Source organism: Ursus maritimus, unplaced genomic scaffold, assembly GCF_017311325.1.
Source record: "Ursus maritimus isolate PB19 unplaced genomic scaffold, ASM1731132v1 scaffold_17, whole genome shotgun sequence".
Classification (NCBI taxonomy): Eukaryota; Metazoa; Chordata; class Mammalia; order Carnivora; family Ursidae; genus Ursus; species Ursus maritimus.
In genome coordinates this window covers 24,511,428-24,533,606 of record NW_024424119.1, presented here as the reverse complement: position 1 = coordinate 24,533,606, position 22,179 = coordinate 24,511,428, and the positions used below count along the sequence as shown (strand labels likewise).

Below are 22,179 nucleotides of genomic sequence, written 5' to 3'. Positions count from 1 at the left end.
GGGGATCAGTACTGTGATGCCTTAGCCAGGGAGGAGTAAGGTGCAGAGAAAATAATCCCCAGTCAAATTTTTATTGGTCTTCCTAGTACTTGTACCAGTCGCTGGTATGGATTAAAAAGATAGATAATCTACAGGGACACGAGATAATTATATTGACTGATGAAACTGGGGCATTTTGAATTCATGTGCTGTGAAATAGAGATTTTTGCACATTGGAGATTGGAGTTGACTCTCCCTCATCTTCCATGATACTTTCTCTACCACATTCTGTCTTTCATCCTCTTCTGGTTTTCCCACCATTTAGGTGTCCTGATGGCTAGCCTTCAGTCTTGTTTCCACTTTGAACATTGCCATTCTGTCATCCATATGGCTCATCCCTGTGGGTTGGCAACCTAACTTCACTGTGGGCCAAAGACAAGATCTTTTGGGGGAAAGACATTTGGTTGGTGCCTCTGCATCAAGCTATAGGAACAGGTTAGAAGACAAGTGGTATTTTCCTCCAAAATATGTAGACATACTGTTTGATACATGAGAAATTTGTGTTGGAATGATTGTTTTGCTTTTATATGTCACACAAAGTGTGTCTGTAGAAGACAGTTGAGCTCTATAGATCTTCAGGAAAAAACCAAGAAACAGACTTACAGTGAGAGGCCCGGTTCTAGTTCTGGCACTTGAGCTTATAGCAGTGTAGCTTTGAACAAGGCACTTAGTTCTTTTGGGGCATCTGATAGATGAAGTAGTTGATAGTGCTTTGTAAACTGTAGAAAACAGTGTGAGAAACTGTCAACACCTGCAGACACCTGCATACCTAAACCAAGAGGCAAGTCATATAGGCCATCCCATTTTTTCCCTTCCAGTGTTCCCAGAAAGAAATTGGATTTTTTAATTTTACTGTAGCTAATCACTTCTTCCATAGGATAGGCGCTACAATTTGGAGATGGATTTCTAACCAAGAATATGGCATGAAACAGATTATAGGGGATCAGCAGTATACCGCAGATGCAAAAGCAAAGATGGAACTATAAACCTAACATCTTAAGATGTATTTGTGTTTTTTTTTTTTAAGTGGCTCCACACCCAGCATGGAGCCCAACATAGGGCTTGAACTCATGACCCTGAGATCAAGACCTGAGCTGAGATCAAGAGTCAGACTTAACCGACTGAACTACCCAGGCACCCCAAGATATATTTGGATCCAAGATACTGATCCTACAAGTTGCCCTGAGAGTCTAGTCACACAATGCCCGTGAGAACACAGGTCTGCCAGTCAATAATTCAACTGAACTGAGGCAAATGTTAAATGGTTTGTTACTCTTTTCCACTGAGGGCTTAAAAAGATATGCATCGACTCATGAAATGTTCTTGTGTCAAGTAGAATTTTAGAATTGTGTTTGAGGCACCTGACTGGCTTACTTGGTGGAGCATGCAACTCTTGGCCTCAGGATTGTGAGTTCAAGTCCCATAGTGAGCATGGAACCTACCTAAAATTAACAAAAAAAGAATTGCACTGTCTTTGAGATTATTTGGGGGGGAGTGGGGGGGGGGGAGGTAGTTGGGAAGAGGGAAAATACCTTCAGTTCCACTCCTGGCCAGAAGGTGGTGAATTTTGGGCTAAGACCCTCTAAACAGATTTGGGCTAAAATAAAGTTTTGGAACAGAAGAGTGACAGAGGAGGTAGAGGTAGAAGCATGTACCTTCTGTTTTTCTCAACTGTATATATGGAGTAGAGGGAATATTATCTAATGAAAAGAGCACTGGATTGGGAATGTGGATTCAATCTCCTGGAACCTCAACTTCTTTTTGAGGGGCTTGATAGCCATACTATAAGTGCTGTCAAAAAGGTACACATTACGTTGCTGCAATGAATGGGAAACCATACCAAGACAGGAGAATCAGAAGGCTCTGGAGGTAGTCTGAGCTGGGCATTAAAGGAAGGTGGGAGACTTGACCTGTAGAAGTAGGGGAGAGCAGTTTAAGCAGAAGGCACAAAAGTCAGAAAATACAGAGCATGCTTAAGAAGCATCAGGTTGACTAGCAAGGGAGTGTATTTGGAGAGGTCAACCATGTCATGAAGAACTTTAAATTCTAGGAGTGAAGTTTGTTTTTTTTTTTAATTTTACTTTTAAGTACTCTCTACACCCAACACGGGGCTTGAACTTAAAACACCGAGGTCAAGAGTCGCATGCTCTACTTACTGAGCCAGCCAGGTGCCCCAAGTGAAATTTATTTTTTTAAATTTTATTTTTCCTGCTACTTTTTTTTTTTTAAAGATTTATTTGTTTTAGAGTATGTGTACGTGTGCACATGTGCAATGGGGGAGGGGCAGAGAGAGAGGGAGAATAACTCAAGCAGACTCCCTGCTGATTGCAGAGCATCGATCCCATGACCTTGAGATCATGACCTGAGCCAAAATTAAGAGTCAGACGCTTCCATCGACTGAGTCACCCAGGTGCCTCCCCAAGCGAAGTTTATTTTAAAGCTGTGGGTTTTCTGGGCAATTTAGGCAGGAAGTGATAGATTTCAGTGCTAGACAATTCACTCCCCCCCTTTTTTAACTGTGACCAAAAAAAAAAAATTCACCGAGCAATTTCCAAGTGTACATAATATTGTCAGCCATATGTGCATTGTGTATAGACAATTCACTTTATTTTTTTAAAGTAATCATGCCTAATGTGGGCCTCAAACTCTCCACCCAGAGGTCAAGAGTTACACCCACTACCAACTGAGCCAGCCCGGTGCCCTGACAATTCACGTTTTAAAAACCTTTTATTTTTGTAGAAGCATTAATGTATATTGTAGAATTTTAGAAAAATATAAGCAAATTTTATGGGGTACTGGGGTGGTGTAGTTGGTTGAGCGTCTGACTCGGGTTTCAGCTCAGGTTGTGATCTCAGGGTCATGAGATGGAGCCCTGCATCAGGCTCTGCGCTCAGTGCAGAGTCTGCTTAAGACTCTCCCTCTCCCTGTGTTCTCTCTCTCTCTACAATAAATAAATCTTTAAAAATACCTATGTAAGCACATTTTTTGAATTAATATTCCCAGAGATCATAATCATCATAATTTTAGTTCGTATCTTTCTGTGCATGTATGTACATGTGTGTTTATATATGTGGTATTGTTTTTTGTATGAGAATGATTTATAAGAGTCTTTTAATACTTTCTTTAAAATGTTCATGGAATCACATGCTTACATGTCATGGAATCATTGAATCATATTTCAAGAAAGGGTTTGGTAATTATACTTTGACAGAACAAGCAAATTTATGTAACAAATAGAATCTCAGATATATATCCTGAAACAAATATACTTTGTTATAATACTTAGTCTTCACTGTTAACAGTCTCTGCTGTTAATTAGAGCAATCCTTGTAAAAAAAATTTTGAAGTTAGGGATGGCATAGGACATTCATTTACAACAGATGAGGCATGCATACTATTCTGCTACAGGAAGAAGTTGGTCCCACTTGGCCAAGTGGCCTTTGTCCATTATACCCTTATGGTCTACATGAGGTATTTTTAAATCAAAATGAGATGATACTGCTTTATATCTTTTTTATGTCAATCTCTGTTTTCCTTTTAGTAAATTTCTATTAAATCTAATGCTCATACCATATTCAGCTTCCCAAGCGATCAGAATATGTCATTCACAATTTTTTATTTTTATTTCTTGTGTGTGTACGAAAGGAATTTAATCTCTTTTAAGGACCTTTATCAGTGGGTTTTGTTATTCACAGGTTTTGATCAAACCATTATCCAGTCTAGGACCACAGGTTACATCTGTTATGTTCCTTTATTCAAACTTTTATGACACTTGTTGAAGAGATTGGGTTAGTTAACCTCCAGAGAATTGTAGTCATGTGGAGGATGGATTAGAATAGGGCAACCAGTCTGGTGAGAAATGACTGAACTAAGACAGTGATGGTGGAGATGGAGAGGTAAAGATGGATTTGCAATACATTTCATAAGTAAAACTGACAGGACCACATTAGATTAGGAAGTGAGAGGAATGGAGGAGTCAGGGATGACAGGCTCTGACTTCAGTATTGGGATGGATGTGATACCCTTCAACAGGAATGGGCAATTGGAGAAAGTTAAAGGGAAAATGAGGTTTGGACAAGTTGAATATGAGATACCTAGTAGGCTATTGGATATGTGGATCTGAAGCCTAGATAGTGATGCTTTTAAAATGACCCATATTTTGAAATATGGCACTTAATGGGATGAGTTCAAGATATTTTTTTTAGTGGTATTGGTAAAAGTGGACTTATTTTAAGGTGGAGGTGTAGTTCTCACATCATACCATACTCAAAAAGTAACAATCTAAACAAATATATGAAACTGTAAAAGTGCCAGAAGAAAGTATTTTTTAAGCCAAAAGAAAAATGTTGGTCAATTTAATTACATAAAACTTTTAAAGTTTGGTACAGTAAAAGTCACCTTAAACAAAATTAGAAATTAAGCTATAGATAGGGAGAAAATATTTGCAGGCTACATAATAGGATAATATCTGTGGTAGGTAGGCCCTTCCAAGAGGTCCACATCCTAATTCCTGGAACCTGTGAATATATTATTTTACATGGCAAAGGAATTAGACTTTGCAGTTGAAATTAAGATTGCTGACCTTAAGATAGTTAGACTTAAAGATAGGAAGAGTATCTCAGATTATCCAGATGGATCCAATGTAATTACAGGTGTCCTTAAAAGGTGAAGAGGGAGGCAGAAGAGAGCAGAGTGATGTGGTAAGAACTTGCCTTGCCTTTGCTACCTTTGAAGATGGAGGAAGACAGTCAGTAGCCAAGGAATGTGGGAAGCCTCTAGAAGCTGGGAAAGACAAGGAATGAATTCTCAGTGCCTACAGAAACAAATGCAGCCCTGCCAACCTTGATTTCAGCTCCACGATTCATGTCAGACTTCTGACAAATCTATGTTGTTTTGTGGTAAATTTGTTAGGGCAACAGTAGAATAATGGGTAAAGGATATGAACAGGCAATTATAGAAGAAATCCACATGGCCACTAAACATGAAAAGGCACTTGTTTTTGTGGTCTTGCGGATGGATGAACTGACTCAGAAAGAGCACAGGGCTGAGAAGAAATGGTCAGAAGTGTAGAGAACTTGTGGATCAAGTGGGTGAAGAAAGGGACTATACCGAGGACCAAAAACAGCTGCCTAGACTCATACTGTGTTCATGTGAATGGATGTATTTTTCTTCTGTTCACTTGCTGTGAAGTTTTTCTCCAGGGTAGCATTGGACTCTGTTCTGTCCTTACAGCCTCCCCCTGTAGAATAGGGATGTGTGGACTCCATGCTGATCATCTGTGAAGGGTTTAAAAAGTTACACCTGCAAAGTCCTGAGCTCTCTACTTCTCTGATCCTGAGGGAATACAGCTATAGCAGGAATTAGTAGGGAACTGACATTTCCAATACCCCAGACTCCAAAGATGACATGAGAGGGATTTGTCTAGTTCACCTAGTTTATTAGGATTTCTCTGTCTCCCCACCCCACAACTGGTTTGGCTTTAAGTCTTGGGGTATTGGGTACCAGTACTACCAGCCTTTCCTCTTACTGGTTTTGGTTGGCAGGGGCCATGGGTACCCAGAAACTTGGCTAACATTCTTTGGAGACCCCTGGTAAGGGGAACCTGAGGTGTGGGGGAGGAGAAATGCTTTTCCATGTGGTCCCAAGGGCAGTGCTTAGAGCGTTGAGGGGTCATGATGTCGCCAGCTCCCAGCCCTGCCCCTTGCTGAATTTGGGGCCCTGCAGCCTTAGAGTGAAGCTGCTGAGGGAGAGCAGTGTGTCGAGAGCTCTGGTCTTCATGCTGAGGTCTTTGGGAAAGTCTGCTTAAATAAGGGGCTTCCACCGGTCTTCTGACCTTGGCTGGGTGGCTCTTCCCTATAACTGTGGATGACACCAATCTTGGATCCCCTCTTCTGTGGTCTCCTGCTTTGGGTTTCCTGGGGCTCTCTCTCTTTTTGGCTGAAGATAGGGCTGAAGCCTTGTTCTGTCTCTTGCCTGAGGCCAGAACCTCAGGGTTTGAGGGCTCGCTCAAGTCTGAGCAGTTCTCACCAGTCTCCATGTGAGCACACAGCCCCTGGGATGAGACCTGGGCTACCATCTTCACCTTCATTCTTTGCTCTCTCTGAGACCCTTGTTCAGCCCTCCCAGACCCTCGTGGCCAAGGCTGGGAAGAAGAGTGGGAGTGATAACAGTGGGAGATCTGTACAGGCTGAGCTACTGTGCTGTGAACTTTTGGGGGATGACAGCTTGAAGAGTGGGGGCACAAATTAGAGGGATGATTCTGCTGTGGGGGGCAGGAAGAGAGTCTCCAGGAGGCTGGAGTTGCGGAGCTCAGGGTAGGGGAGCTGCCAAATGATTGACTTGGGTCAGGGGATCTGGAAGCAGGGCTCTGCTGTAGTTTTTTCAGCCTAAGTTCCAACTCTCTACTCCAGTGCCAGGCCTGGATCCCGGAGTTGGGGGGCACCTCTGGGACAGCCTCTCCCTGGGAGGGTGGAATCTCTGCCTTAGCCCCTGGGAACAGTTCTCTCTTGGGTAGGTCAGGCTGGTTGGGCTCAATCTTCAGAGCTTTAGCTAAGGTGGCAGGCCAGGGTATTGGCCACAGGGGATCCACTGCTGGGAGACTGGAGCCCTGGGGGATCCCTCTTGGTTGCACATTCCTCCACACAAACTCAAGGTCAATATGTGGCTCTGGTAGAGGAGCAGAGAGAGAGCTGGGGGTTGGGGCTAGGGGCTCATTGGCCCGGCACTTGTCTCTCCATTCCACTGCTTCCCCCTTAGGCTTATAGGTACATTGGTCTCCAGGAGACTCACTTATGTGAGACTTTGACTTAGAATTTGGAGATGGGCTAGGGCCCCACAGTTGGGACCCAGAAACACAACAGGTTTCTTTCTGCTTGTTGTTCCCCCCAATAGGTTCAGTGTCAGACAAGGCTCCCAAGGATCTGGCTCCGTGTGGGTCTTGGTGTAAGCTGCAAGCTGGGAGCTCAGAAGCCCAGGAGTTCTTTCTTATTTTTATGTCCCCACATCTAGTCTCAGAATCAAACAGGACCCCCATGGGGCTAGCTCTGAGGGGCTCCAGTGTAAGAGCTGGGGGTGGGCTTAGGGCCAGAGATGGGGGCTCAGAAGCCCAGGAATTCCTGGAATGCTTAACGTCCCTCCATGCAGCTTCTGATCTAGTGAGGCCTCCCATAGGATTGATTCTGTGGATTTCTAGAGCGGAAGCTAGAGATGGGCTGTGGGCAGGGGCTGGGGACTCAGAGGTCCAGAGGTGTTCTCTCTGCCCCTCCAAAGCTTTGGACTCAGGCAAGATTCTCTGGGAACTCATTTCTAGGGACACCCGCAGAGATGAGGGAAGCCTGGGAGAAGAAATTGGGTCTGCAGAGACCCAAAGATTTCCTCTACTCTGCCTGCCCTTCCATGGAGTCTCAGATCTTGGTGGGACACATTCAGGGCTGGTTCCATAGAGCCCTGGGTTGAGGTCCAGGGCTGGGGGCTTAAAGGCCCACAGGTTTCCTGAATTTTCTCTGTGTCCCCACTGGGGCTTATACCTAGATGGATCTCCCAGAGATCTTCCTCCCTGGAGTTCTTGCAGGGGACCTAGGGGAGGGCAAGAGTGTGGCATTGGAGACCTAGAGGTCTGAGGGCTCTCTCTGTGACTCATGGTTTCCCAGAAGTCCTTCGGTGCAGAAAGTCCTCCTTCAGGGATGATTTTCTGGCGTTCTGACAGAGCATCTGGGTGTTGGCAGGGAGCTGGCATTGGAGTCTCAAAGGCTTGAGAACTCTCTTTATGTCCTGTTGTTCTCCACTGAGTTTTATATCCAGGTGAAACTCCCAGGGGGCTACTTCCTGGTATCTCTGTCATGGGGTCTTCAGATCGGCAAGGGACCAGGATTGAAGGCTCAGAGATTTGAGGATACTCTCTTTGCCTTGTGGTTTTCCAGAGGGCCTTAGATCCAGGCAGGCCTTCTATAGGGCTGACTTCCTGGAGTTCTGAAAGGGAGGCCAGGTTTGGGCTGGGAGCTGGCATTACAGGCTCAGAGGTCTTGGGGTCCTCATTTTGCCCCATAGTCCTCCATGGGGCCTCAGACCTTGTCAGGACTCCCAGAAGGCTAGAAGGATACAGCAGAGAGGCAGAGAGAGAATCTAGAATGCGTTGTTGGAGGCTGGGGTCCTGTGGCACATCCCACCAGACCTCAGATAAGGGGGAGAGCTTGGAGGGTCTGGAGAGCCGTTCAGGCTGTAGGTGCAGAGCTCGATTCTCAGAGACCCAAGAGACCTCTTTCTGCTGCATAAGCCACTGTATATGTGCTTTAGCACTAGATAGGACTCCCTTGTGGTCCATGGGAAAGGACTTAAGATGGAAGGGTAGGGATGGGATGGAAGGGGAAGATGGAGGAGGAAGTTGCTGAGGATCAAGGTCCATTCCTTCCAGATCTTCTGTAGTATGGATTTCATGGGTAGGAGGCTGGGTTGGGGAGCAATACTGGGGAAGCAGCAGATTGGACCTAGGCAGGAAGGCAAGCTTGTTGAAGAAGACAAAAGGACCAACAGACAACTTCAGGGGAGACGGGCCACCTGAGCTCAGGAAGATGGCCTCCAAAGACTCACTGTGCAGAGAAGGAAGACCCCAGAAGAGCTGGCTTTTTCTCTGATGTAGATAGCTTCCTGATTCTGTTTTGTGCCTCACAGGCAGGTTGGTCAGGATCTGAAAGGTGGGGAAGGATCTGGAAGGGCTTGGGGTCTGTGTATGTACTTGCTTTGGTGTCCCTGTGGCTTTGTGGAGGTCCTCAGAACCACAGGATGGTTGAGATGGAGCTGTGGTGGCTTGCTCTCCAATGGGAGCTTCTTTGGGAAGAGAACATGGCTTCAGTGGATCCAGAGATGTCTCCTCTTCTTCCTCTTCCTCTTCTTCTTCCTCTGACTTGTGCTTCCACAGGTGATCAAGGAAAGCCACATGGTACAGAAGTGGCAGGCCCTGGGGAGTGGAGAAAGATACTTCAGGCATGAAATCTTTTAGAGACACAAAGTATGTCATGAAGCCCTCAGTCTCTGTTCCACATCCAGAGGGAAGTTACTCACCTGGCCCCACATCTGTGGTCAGTAGTCACTTACCCATCTGAGCCATTACCCAGCCCATATTTGGAGATCAGCATTCCCTACCATAACTACATCTAGGGTCAGTAATCACCCACCTGTCTTCAAATCTGTATCAGTGGTCACTCATCCAGCCTCACATTTAAGACTTATAGTCATTCCATGTCAATGATTTTTTACCTGAACTCATATGTGGTATCAAGAGTCATTCACCCAGCTGCACAACCATGTCACCCACCTTGCCTTGCATCATGTCCCCAGAGTACCAGGGTTGAAGCTGTCGCCACCTCCCAAACTGCCACCACCTCCGGATCTGCCAAACCATGAACAAGAATAGTGTCACCAGATTCCCTGGACTCTGGAGGCAGCTGCTGCCACAGTGTCTGCAGGCCAGGGCATGGGTCAACTGGCCCCAGAGTAGCTCCATGTCCCCTTCAGCCCCAAGCAGGCCTTGTATCAGCCATTCCATTTTCCTCAGCCTAGTGGCAGTTTACCTGGAGGTCATCACTGCATCACAGAACAAAGAACTCCCATCCCCCACATGCCTAACAGCCTTTTCCCTGAATTTAAAGCCAAAACATTGCCTCTACCAGGCAACTAATACTTTGTAACAGTGAAACCTTAGTGATCCCTTTTGTCTCAATTGCCAAAGCCAGAATTATGCTTCAGGCATTGTCATTAAGGACATGGACTCTAGCATCAAACTGCTTTATTCAAATCCTAGTTCTGCCACTTCCGATCTGTGAAATCTCAAACTACTTAATCTTCTAGTGCCTCAGTTTTCTCACCTGTAAAGTGGGGATGATATTACCACATAGAGTTGTTTTGAAGATTAAATGAACAAATTCATATGATTAGGATAGTACATAGTATATGCTATATTAAAAAATTATTTATTTTGGGGCACCTGAGTGGCTCAGTTGATTGAGTGTCTGACTCTTCCTTTCAGCTCAGGTAATGATATGGGGGCCAGGAATTGAGCCCCGCATGGAGCTCTGCACTCATCTGGGAGTCTGCTGGTCTCCCTCTCCCTCTGCCCCTCTCCCTGTGCCCGTGCGTGCTCGCTCGCTCTCTCTCTCTCTCAAATAAATCTTAAAAAAATTATTTCTTTTAAGCTTCCTTATTTTAAGCCTTGTTCCATCTTTAATGTATGGAGTCTGTTCCCACCCTCCCCCCTTTTAAAATCTCATGTCAGTTATGAACTGTCTTATTTGACTTTTGGCTGCTTATGATCTTTTTGGCAAGCATTTATGTTAAGGATGACAAATCAAATGTGCTTGACCATTTTTCTTCATTTGCCCCTCTGTCCTAAAACCACCACTCTGTTCCTCATTGACTCTTTCTTTCAGGGCCAAACTTTAATTTCCACCTTCCCAGAACAATTTAATGCCTCTCTTCTCACCCCACCCCTATCAAAGGCCAGCTTAATCTGATAGAAAGAGCACTGAGCTGAAACTAAGACTTGAGTTCTTCAACTCTGTCACTGATAAGCTAGGTGACTTCGGGCAAGAAAGGTTTCTCCCTTAGGTTTCATGAGTTGGACTAGATTTATTTATTCATCCACTCATTCAACATATATTTATTGAGTGCCTACTATGGATCAGGTATTGTGCTCAGTCTTGAGATGATAGGAATAAGACAGTCTCTGCACTAAAGTAGGTCCCATTTCAGTGGGGGAAAACAGTCAAGTAATAGACAATTAAAATAGAAATATGCATGGGGTACTATAGGGTCAGAGGAGGATATCTAACTAGCCTGGGGAAGGGGGTTGCTTGCCAGGGGCTGCTTCCCAGATGATATGATTAATGCTTGGTTTGAGGAGCCAAGAAAATGAAAGTATAGGGAGCAAGAGAAGGACAATTCAAGCAGGAGGAACAGCCTGTGTAAAGGTGTGAGGGCAGAGAAAGCATGTACCATCAGGGAAATTGAAGGTATTTCAATGTACAGGGGTTGGGGAAGCGGTAAAAGATGGACCTAGAAAGAGAAGATCACCAAGGCCCCTCAACATCAGTCTAAGAAACTGAAATTTATCCTGAAGCTGATGGGAAATTATTGAAGAGTTTTGAGCAGGAAAGTGACAAGATCAAGTTTGTGTTTTGGAAAGAACACTGGCTCTAGTGAGGGCAAAGAGACTGAGGTGAGTGATTAATTAGGGAACTCTTGCTTTAGTTTAGTTTAGATGAGGCCTAAACCAAGGCAGTGATGGTAAGAATGGAGAATAATGAATTCAAGTAGAATTCCAAAGATATACTTGATTAGATGTCATTACCAATGGCATGAGGTGGAGGAGAGTGGGAGTTGAGAATGACTCTAAGGTTCCTAACTCAGGAAAATGGGTGTGTATATTAGTGACATTTTAAAAAAATATTTTATTTATTTATTTGTCAGAAAGAGAGAGCCAGCGAGAGCACAAGCAGGGGGAGTGGCAGAGGGAGAGGGAGAAGCAGGCTCCCCACTGAGCAGGGAGCCCAACGTGGGTCTCGATCCCCCAGGACCCTGGGATCATGACCTGAGCCGAAGGAAGATGCTTAACCAACTGAGCCACCCAGGCGCCCCTATTAGTGCCATTTTACTGAGATAGAGAACACAGACCTGGGAACCAATTTAGGGTTGGGGGAGGGTAATGGTCTCCATTTAGACTTCTGAATGTGAGGTTTCTGTGACAAGGAAAAACTGGGCAGGAGACAATTAGATACATTGGATCTGAAGCTTGGAAGAGCAGTCTATGGTGGAGATGTAAAAATTGACAGCTAGCAGCATATATGTAGCAGCTGAAACCATAAAAGGGCTTACAAATGATGTACTGATATATAACATTTGGCTCAATGTGGCCAGCATTAAAAACTGTAGTAGCCAACACTGTAAAACTAGTAGATTGTACATAATAATCAGTATTTCAAGTTTAAAATCTGGGAGCACTAGACTCTCATTTCCATAAAGTAAAGACCATTTAGAGCTAAGTAGCAGTGTCTCCCTTTGCAGTGTACATGTGCTCTTCAGTTCATCATGGTTCTCTCCATGTTCTCATCGTTAATGCCAAGGCTAAGGCTAGTTGCAGTTTATCATTGTGCCTGTGGTTTTGTTTTCTTATACGTGTCCATTTTTGCCCGTTTGTATTACCTGCCTGATATTTGAGTTTGCTACCTCTGGATGAAGAAGGTAAGTTGAGTCCTAATGCGAAACAGAGAAAGCAATGTTGAATACTTACATACTTACATTTATGTCAGGACAATTTACCAAGCTCTTAATTGTTGTCTCCTACTCCTTGCCAAAGGAGACATCCAGTAGGATAAAAAGGTAACTTTGCCCTCCTCTCTTCCAGGAATTCTAGGTTTCTTGTCTCATGGAATTGGTAATAGATTTTGTTTTCTAGTCCCAAACCAAAGTTTCAAGACAGGCAGTCTACAACCTTATCCAGGCTCTTGTGGGGAGGGGAATTTAATTTAGCTAGGTGTCCTTGAGAAGGAGAAGATGGAGGATGATTGAAAGAAGAATTCCTCAAGGATAGAAGTGTGTTCGGGAATTTGAGAAAAGAGACATAATAATGGTTTCCATGAGTGACAGGGTCTGTATAGAAGTCCACTGGGAAGCAGCAGAAGTTTTTCTTTCCTTTTTTCTTTTTTTTGCAACAGGACTTTTTTTTTTTTTTAAGATTTTATTTATTTGACAGAGAGACACAGTGAGAGAGGGAGCACAAGCAGGGGGAGTGGAAGAGGGAGAAGCAGGCTTCGCACCGAGCAGGGAGCCGGATGCCGGGCTCAACCTGGGATCATGACCTGAGCCGAAGGCAGACTCTTAACCACTGAGCCACCCAGGCGTCCCTGCAACAGGACTTCTAATGGGGACAGCTGATTTAATGCTTAGGGCACAAAACTATCCAGCACATATTCTTGGGAACTGCAGCAAAAATGGTGTGTGCATACCTAGCAGAGATGCTATGGAGCCACCTGCCTTTGAATGGACCATATGCGTTTATACAATGCACATCCCAGTGGCAACCATGATAGACTCAAAATCAGAGGTTATTTTCTAAGTGGTTTTTTCTTGGGGGGGGGAGGGTTGTTTTGTTGGTCAATGTATATCATGCTAAAGAGGAAAAAAGCCCCCCCACATCATGATTTAATATTGGATGTCTTCCAATACTATTAAATGAGATTTTTGAACCAGATTTAATTTAACTTAGAAGAATTAAGTAATATGATGTTTCTTGTTTCTCAGTGTTGTGGAACAAATTTATACTCTAACATTTATTACTCTTTAATACTCTATTAATCTTTACATCTCTTTTTTTTTAAAGATTTTATTTATTCATTTGAGAGAAAGAGGGTACAAGCAGGGGGAGAGGCAGAGGAAGGGGGGAAGCAGGCTCCCTACTGAGCAGGGAGCCAGATGTGGTGCTCCATTCCAGGACCTGGAGATGGTGACCTGAGCCAAAGACAGATGCTTAACCATCTGAGCCACCCAGGTGCTCCTACAACTCTTTTTTTTTTAATCTTTACACCTCTTTGAAGTACGTATTGTTATCTTTTTTCACATAAATGGAAACTGAGGCACAGAGAAGTTAATATGTATTAATATATATTAACTATATAATATTATATATAATATAATATGTATTATATTACTATATAATATATTACTATAATACTATATATATAGTGTGTGTATGTGTGTGTGTGTATATATATATACAGCTATTCCAGACAGCAGAGCCAGAGTTTGAGAACCCCCTTGCATTGCGAAGAATCATTTGGATATAAGTAACAGTAAATAAAATCCAACAGGTGTAAGCAAAATGGGAATATATTGACTCTAACTGAAGAGTCTAGGAATAGGACTGGCTGGCTTCAGGTGGTAGGGTTGATCCAGGAACTCATTTCAATGTCATCAGGATTCAGTTTCTATTTCTTGGCTCTCTTCTGTGCTAACTATATTCTCAGGTTTTGTGTCATAGCAGGTTCAAGTGAAGCTGAAAATGTGGTGGTATTCTGACAACTTTGTGCCTCTGGATTCCAGTTGGTCATGTATCCATCCCTGAACTATTCACTGAACTGCTCACAGGGAAAGAGAATGCTTCTTCTAACAGGTCAGAGTCGCACTCTACCTGCACACAGACTGAGACTGAAGAAGCAGGGATGTGGTAGTCCCTTCAAAGGAAACAGACATACCGTTTTCAGAAAAGTGTATGCGTGTCGGTATCAAAACAAAATAAAACAAAACAGATGTCCACTACAGCCTTCTCTAACTTCTCGATTCTGTTTTCTGGCTCAGCCATGCCATTACCCTTTTAGGATCTAAGGCTTAAGTTGAAGTGTGAATGCAGATCCTCTGAAGATTGGGGTAGGGGCTGGATGGAGCCCAGGGCAGCATCTTAAAGAGGGGGAAATCTATGGGAGACCCAAACATCTGTATGGATAGCCCATTTAATGACTCTCAATTCCTAGACTTTTTCATCTTAGAGTCCTTTACCTCGGCTCCAGTCTTGCTATGGCCATATCTGAAGCCTCATCATAGGGACTGTTATGCCCTCTGAAATAGTTTGGCATCCCACCCTCTGACTTCAACCTCTAGATTTGTCCTAAAGATGCCAATTCTTCAACCTTGTCAGAACATCCATTCCACTTTCTCCTTGTCCACCAACAACCTCTTGCCTTCATTTCCTCCCTCTCTATGATAGACTTCAAGGTCCATCACTTAATCACATCCCAAATGTTTCTCAGTTCTTCCTTTCATCACTTCTACCTGGCAAAATCCCAATTATGCCTCTGCCAAGACCTGCCCTTTAGGAAGTGGCTCAGCCCTATTGGATAAAATCATACGTGTTGGTGTCACTGTACATTCATAGTCTACAACTAATGGTCAGCTCCACTATCACTTGAAAAGCATTTATTCATGCATTCCATTAAGTGCCTACTATGTGCTAGGCACTAAGTACTTGGGATTCATCAGCATTCAAAACAGGCAAAACTCTCTGCTCATGGAGCTTACTTCATTTATTCCTTAAAAACTTTTCCGTCCTAGGGATGCCTGGGTGGCTCAGTTGGTTAAGCATCTGTCTTTGGCTCAGGTCATGACTCCAGGGTCATGGGATGAGTCCCGCATTGGGCTCCCTGCTCAGCAGGGAGTCGGCTTCTCCCTCTGTCTCTCCCCCTGGTTGTGCTGTTTCTCTCAAATGAATAAATAAAATCTTAAAAAAAAAAACAACCCCAAACCAAACTTTTCTATCCTACTTAAAGTCTATTCTTCTTCACTTTCTTAAACTTCTCTTGCCCCTGCTCCTAGCAGATGGGCCAGATCTCCACATTTCAAAGGAACCAGAAACCATCATATGGGAACTTTTCATGATTAAAAACTCTTGTGTTCAGTTTCCTTCCTTCCCGCTACAGTGAAAGGTGTCCCTCTGGGAGGCCTTCCTTCACCTTCCCAGGCTAGGATGGGTGCTTTTATCCTCCCCTCCCTCACCGGCACTTTCCACACCAGATTGTAACTTGTGCTTTAATTATCGGAGGGCAGAGACCTTGTCTACCGAGCCCACTGCTTTAACCCCAGCATCTACTTAGTAGTATTTGGTTCGAGTTCAGGATCTAGAATGAGCGATGGGCGGGATTTCTTGGAGAGGCCCCGCCTAGGGCCTCCTCCCGGGCTTCAAAACTCTTTCCTCAGGCTCCCTAGTGGCCACCTCTTGAGGCCTCACCTCCAGGCTGGACGCCTCCAGTCTGGTCAGCCTCCTTGGCTTGCGTGAGACGTGAGCTGGGCAGTTAAGCTCACAGCCGACATTCAGGCGGAACTTTTCCGACGCCGCAGGGCCCTTCCCGCCGCGGGACTACCCCACCTCCAGCGGTGAGGCTTCTGGGTGGGGGGGCTGCGCTGAGGACCCGCCGCGGGTCTGAGCGTCGCCGCATCGCCAGGCAGCAGGTTCTCCTTCGCTGCCCAACTCGCCAGTCGTTCTTCCTTTCCCTCCACCTCCTCTCCCTTCCCTTCTCCCCTTTTTCCCTGCGTCCCCGCCCTTTCTCTTTCCTCACCTTCTCCCCGCCTCCCGCATGTGGATGTCGCGGTAAGGGCCCCGCCAGCAGCCCAGCCCCGCTAGCCTGGCCGCATGGACACGGTCTTGTCCAGTGTCCCTGATAGACCCGGTGTCCTGAAAATGTCTGGACTGGTCAGAGGACCGTGGGACCTCGCGGAGCCACTCCTCCAGGAGGGGTCAGTTTCTCAAACTCTCGCTCCTTCACACTCATCCACAGGAGGGAGGGGGCTGGGCCCGGCCTGGGGGAAGTTGTTTCAGACACGAAGGGAGCTGTGAGGCGGCGCGAGGCGCCGGTGGGAATGGTGGGAGCGAGCCCAGCACAGGCCCATGAGGGCAGAGTGTCCAGGGGCTGAGGTGAGGCGGGCTCCTGAGGAGCAGAGGCGGACCCGGCATCGCATCTGTGGAGGCCCACCGTGGGGAGGCCTCTAGCAGACAGGCCAGGCCAAGGCTTCTCGAACATAGCAAGATCTGGGGCGCCTGGCTGGCTTGTCGTTAGAGCATGCGACTGTTGATGGGGTTGAGAGTTGGAGCCCCATGCTGGGCGCAGACGTTACTTAAATCAATTAAAAAAAAAAAAAAAAAAGAAGAAGAAGGAAAATCTGAGGCATCTGCTTCAAATCCCAGGTATTGGTACTTTACTACATTTATTGAGGGGCTACTATGTGTCAGGTCTTGGGTTTGATAGGAACTTTAACTACGGCCCACTAGAGGTAGGAAGAAATACTGCTGTGTGTTTTTTTTAACAATTTTTCTCATTGTGATAGTATTATATTCTGAATTTAGAAGATACGAAAAAAAGAAGGAAGAATCCCATAAACTTCCAATCTCAAAATAATTTCCATAGCGTTTTGACATACTTCTTTTCAGACTTTGCTATTCATATTTTTATATTGATTAAATAAATGTAGGTTTTTATTATAAGGTAAGAAAGCAGTTAATATTTTAGTGTAAACCTTTTCTACACACTGTAAACTCTTCCTAACCATCATTTTTAGTGACTATGTTATTCTCTAAAGTAGGTTCTTTTAGGTAGTCAGTAGTCACTCATGTGGTTAGTTATTTCAGCACTGACTTCTATGGGCTTCAGTCTAATAAATTCCAGTTGCTTGCTAAACATCCCCAAGCTCAGTTTCCCACAGGTACCCCAGGTCTATGATCTTCATAACTTAGATCATTTTCTCCTTCTGTCCCAATCTGCTCTTCCTGTTGTGTTCCCCAAAGCAATTAGTATCACCTAATCACCCAGGCAAGAAACAGGAGCCATTCTATACTGCTCCCCCTTTATTTTTTCCAACTTTTGCTGATTTTATCTGCTGTTTCTTAAATGTCTCTCTTCCCCATTCTCACTGTCACCCTGTTAGTTCAGGCTCTCATCATTTCTCTCACAGACTGTGCAGTTGCCTCCTAGCTGATCTCCATTCCTCCAGCTTTGTCCAACTTAAATCCTCTCCCCTCACTACTCCCAAAGCAATCTACCTAAAATAAAAATGAGCACGGTACTACCCTCTTTAAAATTCTTCAGTGAGGCCACATTTCCTACACGGTATAGAGAACCCTCCACTTACATATCTCTCTGTACTTCTTTAGTTTATCTTGCCATTAACTGCTTACATTTGTTGTTCTAATAATAGAGGAATGTTTGTAGTTTCCCCTGAGCCCCCTGTGCTCTTCATTGCTTTCATATCTTTGCCTATCACGATCCTGATTTCTCTGTCTGGAATGCCCTCACCACTTTTTTTCTACCTGGCCAATTTTTAAATGTGCTTCTGTCCTAATTCAGGCATTATCTCCTTGGGTAACCTACCCTGAAGGTTCACGTTGGGCTAAATGTCCCTTCCTTCTGCTCTACATAGAGATTTGTCTTTTCAGTTAAAACATCCTTAAAACACTTTAAATCTATTTACTTTGTGTACTTATAATTTCAGTATCTGCAGTCTGAGCATGTCTTATTTTTCTGTTTGTAGTTTTTCTGGACTTTGGCTTATGGAGGTCTGATTCCTTGTATATTTGATATGCATATTATAAGCAGATCATATTTGGTTAAATTTTAGCTTTGTGAATCTTCAAGAGCCTGGATTGGGATGATTTGTTTTGGTTTCTCCCGGGTGTTAGGGGACAGTACCAGCCGGGAACTACTTCTGTTTCTTGTATTGGGATTTCTCAGTCTGTGAGTACGGTATAAATTCAAATCCCAGGATTGCATGAGACTAGGACTATGATTATAAATTATTAGGAAAAATTATTAACATTAATGTTGTTATTCTTTCTACTCAGTTTTGCTAACTTTGTCTATTTCTCAAATCAGTCTTTCCTTCCCATTCTTAGTGTCACCAGAGACAGATTGATGTTCTTGTTGGTTCTTGTTGCCAGCATGTAGATTTTTCTGTTCACATCTTCAAGATATAGCTCTTTTGGGTGCTTGGCTTTATGTGCTGTTGTTAGATTCAGCTCCCTTACTTTGTTAAATCTAAACACTATTCTTCAGTGGGGCTGATAACCAGTAAAGCTTTAGGTTTCTTGTTTGGGCATATTTTTAGGCACCCCTGGTGTCAGTGTTGGCTTTCCATCTAATTTTGGCTCTAGAATTTTTTCTTCCCTTCTTCTTTCCTCTCCTCCCCTTCCTCCCTTCCTTCTTTCTTTCCTTCCTCTCTCTTTTTTAAGATTTTATTTTATTATTTTACTCTCTACACCCAACATGGGGCTCGAATTTACAGCTCCGAGATCAAGAGTCGCATGCTCCATGGTCTGAGCCAACCAGGTGCCTCCTCCTCTCTCTTTTATTTGTCTTTTTCTTTTCCTGTCTTTTTCTTCTTTTCCTCCTCCTCCTTCCTCCTCCTCCTCCTTTTTTTTTTTTTTTGTTTATTGAAAGCTTCCCTTACCTTCTTATGAGCTCAGCAATGCATTTTAAAAGTGTATTTGCTCTAATTTATCCAGCATTTGGGTGTTTTGCAGTGTGGGAGGACATTTCATAATATCTAGCCTAGCTAAATGTCAGAAATGGAAATCTTATAGACTTCATTTTTTTAATTGGATTATTTCAGGCTTACTTGGAGATTTTTAAAAATTAAATTATCTAACATATAGTACATCATTAGTTTCTGATGTAGAGTTCAGTAATTCATCAGTTTTGTAAAGCACCTGGTGCTCATCACATCACATGCTGTCCTTAATGCCCATCCTCCAATTACCCCATCCCCCAATTACCCCATCCCCCCATCCACCTTCCCTCCAGCAACCCTCAGTTTGTTTCCTGTAGTTTAGAGTTTCTCATGGTTTGTCTCCCTCTCTGATGACTTCCCATTCAGTTTTCCCTCCCTTCGCCTGTGATCCTCTGCACTGTTTCTTATATTCCGCATACGGGTGAAACCACAGGATAATTGTCTTTCTCTGCTTGACTTATTTCACTTAGCATAATACCCTCCAGTTCCATCCACGTGGATATAAATGGTATTACTTGGAGATTTTTACAATGGAATCTCTCTCAAACTCTTGTTTGCTTTTTTCTTGATTATTTTAAAAATTAGGTTTTTTTTTAAAAAAATCAGAGTCATATATGCCTATTATTTTAAAAGTCAGTAGTTTAAATTTTTTTGGTTTTTGTTTGTTTTGAGAGAGCTGAAGTGGTAGGCGGGTAGAGGCAGAGGGAGAAAGAGAGATTAAGTTTCTTCTCAGGCTACAAGCCTAGTGCAGAGCCTGACTCAGGGCTCAGTCTTAACGACCCTGAGATCATGACCTGAGCCAAAATCAAGAGTTGGATGCTTAACCGACCGAGACACCCATACGTCCCAGTAGTTTAAGTCTTTTAAGAGAAAGCAGGCTCTTTTCTCCCACTTTCTTCTACCCCAAGTCTTACTTACCAGAGGCAACCACTTTGAGTTCTTTTGTTGACCTCCTTATTTTTAAATAATATACTTTTACCACTGTTTCTTGATTTATTAATTTTAGACATCATATTGATTTATAACTATGGAAGATGAAGATTAGACTCTCACAACCATCCCCATTTTCCTTCCTCCATATTCTTACATTATAATTTTTTGGTTAAATCAATGTTTGTATTAAATAGGCTATATAAATATTGCTTACTGTTGTGTCAAACATACTCTAGTTATGTTTCCTGTTTTATACAATTTTTTCCTTTTTCCAGAACTCAATTTTCTCATTACCTGTTTTTGTATATACCCATAGTCTGTCAAGTCTGCCTACATGGTCAAAAACCATCAAATATCATTTGCAATTCCTTGCCCCATGCCCCACGCTCACTTTCTGGGTCTGTTGAAGTTGGTGGGGTGAATTGGCTCACTTTCCCTGTCCTCTTCTGTAAGTGCTTAAGTTGGTAAGTACTTCTGCTCTGCTAAGTTAGCTACCACTCCTCCATGTGATTTCTGTCTGCCAGAAGCTTGCTGATGCCTCATATATATCCCCCGCCTCATTCGTGTCATCCTTGATAGTTAATTTTCTTTTTCCTTTGCTTTTAATGGAATTTTGGGTGAGAGAGAAAATAAACAAGTACATTTGATCCACCATGTTGAACTGGAAACCCAGAACTTAAGTCACATTGTGGTTTTGATTTGCATTTCCCATTTCCCTCATGACTAATGAAGTTGAACATCTTTTCATGTGCTTATTGGTTATTTGTATATCTTCTTTGAAGAAATGTTTATTCAATCCTTTTCTCATTTTTAAAAATTTGGGTTGCTTTCTCGTTGTTGTTATTGAGCTGTTTATATGTTCTGGATATCAATCTCTTATCAGATACATGGTTTGCAAATATTCTCTCCCATTTTATAGGTCATCTTTTCACTTTTTTAAAAAGATTTTATTTATTTATCTGACAGAGAGAAAGAGAGAGAGAGAGTGCACACAGGCAGAGCAGCAGGCAGAGGGAGAGGGAGAAGCAGGCTCCCAGCTGAGCAGAGAGCCCAACATGGGGCTCTATCTCAGGACCCAGGGATCATGACCCAAACCAAAGGCAGATGCTTAACTGACTAAGCCACCCTGGTGTCCCTCTTTTCACTTTTCTTGATAGTTCCTTTTGATAGTGCATAGAAGTTCTTAATTTTTATGAAGTCCAATTTATCTATTTTTTTTTTCTTTTGTTGCCTATACTTTTGGTGTCATATCTGTGAGGTTATTCCCAAATCCCATGTCATGAATTTTTTCTCCAGTGTTTTCTCCCCAGATCTTTATAGTTTTAGCTCTTAAATTTAGGTCTTTGATCCATTTTAAGTTAATTTTTGTATATGGTGTAATATAAAGGTCCAGTTTTCTCAGTACTTTTTGTTGAAAAGATTGTCCTTACCCCCATTGAATGGCTTGGAACCCTTTTCAAAAATCAATTAACCATTGCAACAGCATGGATGGATTTAGAGGGTATAATCCTAAGTGAAATAAGTCAGTCAGAGAAAGACAAATACTATATGATTTCACTCATATGTGGAATTTAAGAAACAAAACAAATGAACAAAGAAAAAAGAGCCAAAAAAACAGACTCTTAAATATAGAGAACAAAATGGTGGTTTCCAGAGAGGAGGTGGATGGGCAGATGGGTGAAATAAGTTAGGGAGATTAAAAGTGTATTTAATCTTTTTTAAAAAAGATTTGTTTATTTGAGAGAGTGTGGATGCATGTGTGTGTGTACAAGTTATGGGAGGGACAGAGGGGGAGACTCCTCAAGCAGACTCCCTGCTGAGCTTGGCTACTGACAAAGGGCTGGATCTAACAACCCATGAGATCATGACCTGAGCTGAAACCAAGAGTCCGACCCTCAACCAACTAAGCCACCCAGGTGCTCCAAGAGTACATTTAATCTTGATGAGCACTGAGAAATGTATAGAATTGTTGAATTATGTTTTACACCTGAAGCTAATGTAACACTGTATATTAATTATATATGAATAAAAAAATCTATGAACCATATATGTGAAGGTTTATTTTTAGGCTCTTTATTCTATTGCTCTACATGTCTGTTCTTTTGCTAGTACCATACTGTTTTGATTATTGCAATTTTGTGCTAAGTTTTGAAGTAAAGGAAGTGTGAGTCG

The 22,179-nt window shown here is 43.3% G+C and overlaps 1 protein-coding gene across 1 annotated transcript; it reads right to left on the bottom strand.

Moving 5' to 3' along the window:
• Positions 1-5,518: 5,518 nt before the first annotated feature.
• CUNH9orf131 (chromosome unknown C9orf131 homolog) lies at positions 5,519-10,154 on the bottom strand. Its single transcript, XM_008695219.2, has 3 exons — positions 9,350-10,154; positions 8,322-8,992; positions 5,519-7,877 (listed from the first exon to the last, which is right to left on the bottom strand). Exons 1-3 carry the CDS (start codon positions 9,578-9,580, stop codon positions 5,519-5,521), a joined length of 3,261 nt encoding a protein of 1,086 aa, XP_008693441.1. The 5' UTR covers positions 9,581-10,154.
• Positions 10,155-22,179: the final 12,025 nt, after the last annotated feature.

Coding starts and splice junctions, on each gene's coding strand:
- CUNH9orf131 (XM_008695219.2), bottom strand. CDS start 9,580: ATGGAATGGCTGATACAAGGCCTGCTTGGGGCTGAAGGGGACATGGAG. Junction 8,993..9,349: donor GGGACATGATGCAAGGCAAG/GTGGGTGACATG, acceptor TCCACTCCCCAG/GGCCTGCCACTTCTGTACCA. Junction 7,878..8,321: donor CTATCTAGTGCTAAAGCACA/TATACAGTGGCT, acceptor TGAAGACCCCAT/GACAGAGATACCAGGAAGTA.